The sequence below is a fragment of the Vipera berus genome, assembly GCF_964194415.1.
Source record: "Vipera berus genome assembly, chromosome: 10".
NCBI lineage: Eukaryota > Metazoa > Chordata > Lepidosauria > Squamata > Viperidae > Vipera > Vipera berus.
In genome coordinates, this window is record NC_138213.1 from 1,289,057 (window position 1) to 1,297,167 (window position 8,111).

The following is an 8,111-nucleotide window of genomic DNA, read 5'->3' on the forward strand; positions in this document are numbered from 1 at the left end:
CACACCTCCTCATTATCAACAACCCCCAAATCTGAACTGCCCCCCCCCCACACCAAGGTGCCTTGAGGAAGAGCCGAGACTGGCCTGCTTCTCTCTGGAATATCGGCAATGCTCCCGTGTTACGAATAAAGCCATCTGAGTCAGCTGCTTTCAGTACAGAAATAAAACTTTTATTAACGCAGGGAGTCCACCCCCCCTGAGGAACAATAAATATTGTATGGCATTACAATAAATACATATAAATAATCCAATAATTTAAATTAGTTTACAATACCGGGGGAGAGCAAAGGTCTCATTAGGACAAGGAAATAAACAGGTGGGGAGCAAACCCAGATCGAGGACAGCCCTCCCCGCTCCCCAACCAGGTTTATCTCGGAGAGCATCTGGGAAGCTCAGCCGGAGACCCACCTGGGGCAACTCCAGGAGAGAAACCTGCTTCAGTCCAGCTGTAGCAGCTCCTGGGGGTGGGGGCGAGGGGGGGGTTAGGGCCAGCCACGTCCCGGCTCAGCCCATCTTACCAACTGTGGTGGGGATAAGATGAAGGCAGAGCCTCACGGCAAAGATCTCCCCTCTCTGATGGAGCCCCGAAGGCCCCCTCCCCTGCCAGAAGGCAGATCAGGGCCAGCCCTGCCTTACGCAGTCTCAGAATATTGGGGTGCTGGGGTGACCCAGGGACAGCTGGGGACACTGGCCCCCCAAAAGGGAGGGAAGGCTTCTTTGGCCCCACTTCTTTGGGAGTAATAAATATAATAGCTTGAAGCACTGGAACATCTCAAAAATACATTAACATAAATACAAATAAATAAGCAGGAATTCCTTTCCATTTGTTGGAGAGCAAAATGCTTTTTAAGGAGCTTCCGGTTGGATCCCTCAAGGGTGGGGGTGAAGGCCAGGTTTGCGGGGGCCCCCCTCAGAGGAGGGGTGTCACAGCCACCGGCTGCAAAGCACCAATGCTTTAAAACAAACACAGTTCCCGATGAAGCTGGAGGGATGAGGGACGCAGACCGAGGCCCAGCCTGGGCCCTGCTCAGCTGCTGTAACGCGGGATGGCGCAGGTGCAGGCCACGGGCACATCGATGTAATCCTTCTCGAAGGAGAACCTCTCCACGCTGCCGCCGTTGTGTGGGCAGGCCTTGCGGCGGAAGACCATGGTTCTCTGGAAGACCTCCACCGAGTTGAGGGAGGTGGTCTCCCGGCCCGTCTTGGCATCGATGCAACCTTTGCAGCTGCACCTGGCGAAGGCCAGCTGGCGGGGGAACCGGTTCTCGTCTTCATCGATGCTGCAGAACAGAGGGAGGGGAAAGGGGGTTAGACACCGCCATGTCTCTCCCCGTGGAATTCTGGGAACCGTTTGCTGAGAAGTCTCCTGGGAACTACTGGGGAAGGAAGGCCAATCACAAAGCTTTTGGGAGAGGCAAGAGCACGTCTGTCTGGTGGGAAGACACATGTGCTCACTGGATCAGACCAACCACTGGGGAAACGGAGGACTCGTTTGCCCCAAAACATCCCAGAAGGGTGGAGCAGGGGATCCCCAAGGAGATGCCCTCACCCAAGAGGGCCAAGCCATCACGGGGCTTCTTTGGCTGACCTCTGGAAATGGGGTGAACCCAGTGATTCTTAGCCAGCCATAGCTTGCGGAGGTCTTCAGATCCAGGTACACCTGGATGGAATCCCGGCCAGGAAAGGGGAAAGGTGTGGGGGGACTCGGGAGCAGATTGAGGGCAATCCCAGTTTGGCCCCTGCGTTTCAAACCACCCCAGGCTGCCTCCAACTCTTGTCGCAGGGTCCTTACTGGTATGTCCAGGGCGAGATGGACCTCTTGTGCACTTCACCGCTCTGCATATCCTGGAGCTTCAGGTTCGGGCAGCCATGGCTGTGATGCCTCCGTGGGTGTGGGTGGCTGTTCTGCTCATTCTCCAGGAACGGGACCAGCTGCACACAGTCTTGCTGTTGCAACAAGGAGACCCAGTTCCGAAACTGCACCGGCATCGGCTCATTCCCCAGCTCCTCCGTGGTGAAGCACCCCACGTGCTTGGCATCTGCCCAGGCGAGGCACAGAAGGGCAACCAGGAGGGACCACTGTGGGAAGTAAAAGAGGACAAGCTGAAGAAGGATTGGGGGGGTTTTCCACTTTTCCCCATGCCTTCTTCCCCCCACTAAAGTGTCAGGATTAGTGAGAAGTTATTTCAAGTTTATATGTCTATGGAGAGTCTCAATCATCCAGTTCCATGGTTGTCCCAAAGATATATTTCCCCCCCAAAATAACTGGACACTCTTGTTTTTTCCTTGAAAACATTTCGCTTCTCAGCGAAGAGGCTTCTTCAATTCTCAGGGAAAAAGTGCCTTTTGAACTATCACGTTTACAACAAAAAGGAGCATTTATCATCTCTGAGGGGACCTACTGTTGCTTAATTGATCCCCATTTCCTGAGATTTGTAACCAGGAATTAAACCACAAAGCTTCTCTCTCCAATGGGAGGTTTACAGCTGCACAAAGCCAATTAATTTAAAACCTCTTTCCTTATCCATATTTGAACAGCGCGCATTCCAAGGAGGCTTTGCCCTTCGCACTTTCTAGAGAATAACCTCTGTCGCTTCCTTTTATGCAAGCGACCATAAAATTGTCCAGCAAGGGTGACTGAAAAGAAGCCAGGATATTTTTATGACCAAGAGCGTCACCTGAGTTTTAGAGACGGTTGGCCGTGTCAGATGCTCTCTCTTTTTAAAGGCCGCTCCCCGAAACCAAGGGATGCAGGAGAACAAGGCTCTTCCTTGGAGACTCCGCCTCCCTTTTCCTCTCCCCTCTGCACCCGCAGCCCTCTTTGCCTTAGCCACCTCTGGAGCTGAACATGTGCAGAGTGCTTGAAGCACCTCTGAGCAGATGCCCCGTCACCGGCAGGTGGGCAGACCCAGGGGCCATCAGCTCCTTGCTGACTTTGCTGGCCAGTTGCCCAGAGTCCCTGGCCAGGTGTTCAGTTGGCCCCGAGGCGTTTCCTTCCCACACCTGGTGGTGGCAGAGGCCGCCTTCTTACCATCTTGACTGAACCGGCGGGAAAGAGGCAGAGGCAGAGAAGGATGCTCCGGAGTCCCTTTTCGGTTCTCAGCTGCTGCTCCGAGGCAAGAAGCCCGTTGTAGGACCAGTGATCTGAGACACCTTGACACCTGCCGCCGGTTATATACCCAGGGATGTTACACACCTGGAAACTCCAACTTCTTCTCCCTCCTCCCCTTAGGGAAATAGTTGAGTCTACTCATTTCCTCCTTGGCTGCCCAACAGGGGCGTGCAATCACTCCTATCTCTTCCCTGTGAGCTTCTCGCCTTCAGCCTGGATGGCTGATATGGATGCTGAGCCCCTGCAGGCAGCCATTTGTGGGGGGTCCTGGGCTAGGATGATGAGAACGAGTCCAGCCACACTTGAACAGGCACCTGTTTTGCACTTCTGCCTAGCATTTGGGAGGTGGAACAGGCAAGGATTGGAGCAAACTAGGTTTAGTGGCTTGCACAAATCATCTATTGGTTTTCTACTCTTCCAATACTTTATAAAGAAAAAGCACGTGTTCTTATTTCTCTAGTTCAGGGCTATCCAACCCTGGCAGTTGTGAGACTTGTGGACTCCAACTTCCAGAAGTCCACAAGTCTTAAAGTTGCTAAGGCTGCATACCCCCTGCTCTAGTTCCTTATAGGCAACAAATTAACTTGTTATTTCAGTTTCTATTTAATTTTGGCTTATGCTGGATGTACAGACCTGCTTCCAAAAAAAAGGGGGGGGGGAACGGGACAAAAGTAATAATAGCTTTCTTTTATTTGACCCAACTCTTGATGGGAAGGTGAAGATGAAGAAAATTAAAAGTCTCCACTGCATGAACCTGCTCACAAGCAAGTGCTAAATTGAATTGAATCCCAAGATCCAATAAATTAACAGCTTTTAACTCCGCAGCTTTAACCATCTTTGTAATTGTTGTTTTCACATGTATTGGTTTTCAGGATCGTGATAAACTTAGTCAAACTGAAGAGCTCAGATCAAGGTATTGGAAATAAATCTCATTTAGAAATCAAGATTTAAAGTTACTATTTGAAACAAACATACCAGGGGAAAAAAATCTCCCCTAGAGTGTGAATAAATTGGATGGTTGCAAAACTGTGAGCAGATTTCCAGGATCATGGGGTCATCTGGTATAAATAAGGCTGTGTGACCAGGGATAATCAAGAGGGCAAAAAGGGAAGCTGAATGGAAAAGCCCCGGGCTGTTTAGTAAGAGAGGCTGGTTGGGAAAAAGAAAGGCAGCAGGAAAAAGGACCCAGCTGGGAACAAGGGAGAAGCAGGAAACATCCTGGTTTTCTTTCTGTAAATTTCCCTGTAAAGGCATTTGTGTTGTAGCTTATTGTGTGTTAAAAGATTAACGCTTCCCCCCCACCGCACAACAGCAACAGATCAAGGGTAAATTAATGTGCTTGTTTGTCGGATTTGTGTTACTTGTTAGTTTGTTAATCCCCAGGCCAGTGGGAGCCCCTCTCCAGGTTTCTGTAAATGAGTTCCTCGACTTGGCCTAGTGGCTTTGCGGAGGCCCTGACTCTGGGCCAAGCAGCAGAAGCGGCTTTCCCGACTGGGGCCCTGAAAAGAGGAAACCCCTCCTGCGCTGCCTCCAAACTGGTCCCTGCCAAAATGGTTCCATTCCCCCCTCCCCCCATACTTAAGTGGGCTTGTTAGGCAAACAACTGCAAAGACCTGGGAGCAAAATCAATCCAATGCTTGCTGACCCTCCGTTCGTTCCTTTGCTTGGGAAGGGGTGAGCAAGCTCAGCTTGATCCAGAAGAAGGGAAGAATTTGAATAAACGCACTAAAGTGGGTTTCCTGTTTCAAGGAGGTTTTGTAGGCTGAGGGTGGAAAAGGTTGAACCGGGAAGTTCTCAGGTCTGCTGAGTGGTGGCCAAGCTGACACATTATGAGCAGAACAGAACAGAACAGAACAGAACAGAATAGGAAGGGACCCTGGAGGTCTTCTAGCCCAGCCCCCTGCTCAAGCAAGAGAACATCCTAGACCAGGGGTAGGCAACCTCGGCTCTTTTATGACTCATGGACTTCAACTCCCAGAATTCCTGAGCCAGCTATGGGAGTTGAAGTCCATGAGTCATAAAAGAGCCGAGGTTGCCTACCCCTGTCCTAGACCATCTCAGACAAGAACATGGCTGATATCCAAAGCTGGCTAAGGAAGGCTGGGACAGAAGAATCCCTCAACGCCTCACAGGGGTGTTTTCACTCTGACCCAACATGTGGATTGCCGGCTTGGAAGTGATCTGTGAACTCGGCCATTCTGGTTTGGTAAAGTGAGGGGCCTTAGAACCAGAAAGGAGCCCAATCCTTGGCCGGAGTAGGGAAACCAGGGCGATGGCTTGACATCTGCCAGGAATTCTTCTGAATTCATCCAGATCCCTCCTTGGCTGAAGCCTCCCCACTGCATGGAAATGGGCTCCCCCCTCAGCCAATGGGGAGGAGGAGGAATATTTTTTTCCTCACACTAGAGAAGGAGAAAGAAGAAGGAGCAGAAACCATCATTTAGCACCTGAAGGCAGCCCAAGAAGCAATAGGTGGAAACTAATCAAAGAGAGAAGCAGCTAAAGAGAAATTTCCTGACAGTGAGAACAAGCAGTGGAACAATTCTTTGCCTCCAGAAGTTGTGGGTGCTCCATCCCTGGAGGTTTTGAAGAAGAGATGGGACAGCCACATCTCTGAAATGGTAGAGGGTCTCCCGCTTGAGCAGAGGGTTGGACTAGAAGACCTCCAAGGTCCCTTCCATCTCTGTTATTCTGCTAGTACAGCCATCTGTGAACAGAGTCAGGAGCTGCAAACTCCCGTAAGGGGTCCCTTGCCTGTAGGTGTCGGTGCCTGGAGAAGTCACAAGGGCCTCCTGTAAATGCAGATTTATAGATTTTCAGCATCCTCTGCCAGGAGCCGTGCCCGGTCCAGGACCAGCTCATTCCATTGTGGAAAAGAGCCTCTTCCTGCCAAGCCCGTTTCTGCCCACTCTGTACTCTCCTTGATTTCAGGAGAGTCACCAGCCGGTGGAGGGCTGGGGGTGGGCAGCGCCTCATGTCCTCTCTTGCCAGTAGGGCCTGGCACAGTGGCCTCCTCTGCCGAGGACCCTGCCAGCATCGTTCTTTCTCTTCCTGGTCCTGATGTTGGCGGCTAGACGAGGTTTCTACCCAGGGCGGAGTGGCAGATGCCGAAGGGGTTAACTGGTTTGCAAAGATGTCGAAATTGGGTGAAAAGGCAACTGGAGTCAGAGCAGGTTCTGATCTCTTTTACTGGGTCATGGGACCTCTGCAAACCGGCTTCGCACGTTCCCTTGGTCGCCCTCTCTCTGCTGTCGTTATCCTCTATGTGTATTTGTGTGTGTCATTGCCTCCCAAGCATATGACTCGCTGCTGCCTGCCCACTGCAGGGAAAACCCCTCCACGTGGCTTGGATGGCGTCAGGCAGCCCCGTGAAGGGGGCGGGGGGGGAGCAGGAAGAGAAGTTGCCAAAGGACCCACGGGGGGGGGGGCAGCCTCCTCTCCTCACGGGCATCGGGGGAGGGGGCAGGCAAGAGGAGCTGAGGTGCCAGGCCAGGTCTCAAGGTTGCATTGGAAGCCTCTTCCCAGGTGACCTTGTCCTGGCTGCTCACCCAAACTGCTGGGAATTAGGGGAATTGGAGTCCAAGGCCTATCAGGGACACCAGGTTGGAGAAAGGCCAGCCTGCTTGGCTTATCCAAAGAAGCTGTGCTGGAGATTTTCCTGGGGGTGCTCTGCATTCCTCCTGGGGACCCCCTCCCCCAGGCACGTCTGGCTCTGCAGACACTTGTCTGGGAAAGCTGGGAAGTCTCCAGGAATTGCTGCGGGATTCCTGGACGGGACGGATGCCGAGTGCATCCAGCAGCCCTCGGAGGGCGGCCTGGATGGGATCCAAACCCCACTTGTATTCCAGGCTTTGCTGATTTTAACCAGGAGGCGTCTGGCAGCAGCTTGACCAACTCCAGCATTTGAGGAATAAAAGAAGCTTCTGCCTTTTAATCAATTTTTTAATAGAATGGTTGCTCTCCGACTCCGGATTTCTGGCTACCAATGTACTAACACAGCTCTTCTACGAGGATCGTCAGCAGATCTTCCTTCTTTTCTTTTTCCTTCCATCCTTCTTTCCCTCCCTCCCTTTCACGTTCAAGGCAGTGGACATATCCAAAACACTTTCCTCCTCTTATTGACCCCACAATAACTTTGTGATGTGAGTTGGGCTGAGAAGAGGAAAACAACTAATAAATTAAATTAAATTTGTGGTGACCAATAAACTATCAATTCTGCTGCATATTTGTCAGATTACCCTATAATTTCCTAAAGACAACAGACTCCAGCCTTCCGTGAGTGCAGGGGCTGCAGAATTCTTCCCAGCAAGATTCTTCTGATCTTTGACCTGGATTTGCTCAGATGATCCAGCTTGCCCTCAGGTGGCCCGGGGCACTAACCAAATGGGGTCACCCTTTTGCAACAGGTGTAAAAATATATATATATATCTGGGCAATTGCTCAACATCTTGGTGGAGCAGTGGGCTAATGCCTCCTTAAGTAACACCAGCTGCCTGCAATTAGTGCAGGTTCGAGTCCCACCAGGCTCAAGGTTGACTCAGCCTTCCATCCTTCCGAGGTAGGTAAAATGAGGACCCAGATTGTTAGGGGCAATAAGCTGACTTTGTAATAATGCCGCTTGGGGTGTGTGTGAAAGCCCTAATAAGCAGGCATATACATAGAATGAAGGCTATTGCTAAGCTTGTAAGCCGCCCTGAGTCTTCGGAGAAGGGCGGGATATAAATGGAATTAAAAAATTAAAAAAATAAAAACATCTTGAACAGGCCTTTGCACGGATGCTTGCTGGGGGATTTGTGCAAGTGGAGCTGGTCTGCAGCCACCTCAACGCTTAGCAAACTGTCACGCAGGCAGAGCTCCAGCCAGTCAGTGAGGGAAACCACGCGGCACCACGAGGAAAAAGGAGCCGCTGGGCCATTTGTGGTTTTTGGGACTTGCTTGTACCTCTCTGGACTGGAAGAAGACACGGTCTCTTCGGAAGGACTCCTTTGCTGGGGCTCCA

The 8,111-nt window shown here is 51.4% G+C and overlaps 1 protein-coding gene across 1 annotated transcript; it reads right to left on the bottom strand.

Moving 5' to 3' along the window:
- Positions 1-726: 726 nt before the first annotated feature.
- IL17C (interleukin 17C) lies at positions 727-2,175 on the bottom strand (the record flags this gene model as incomplete). Its single annotated transcript, XM_081335645.1, has 2 exons — positions 727-1,280; positions 1,793-2,175. Coding segments are annotated over 2 exons (636 nt in total), but the record flags the coding sequence as incomplete, so codon positions are not given.
- Positions 2,176-8,111: the final 5,936 nt, after the last annotated feature.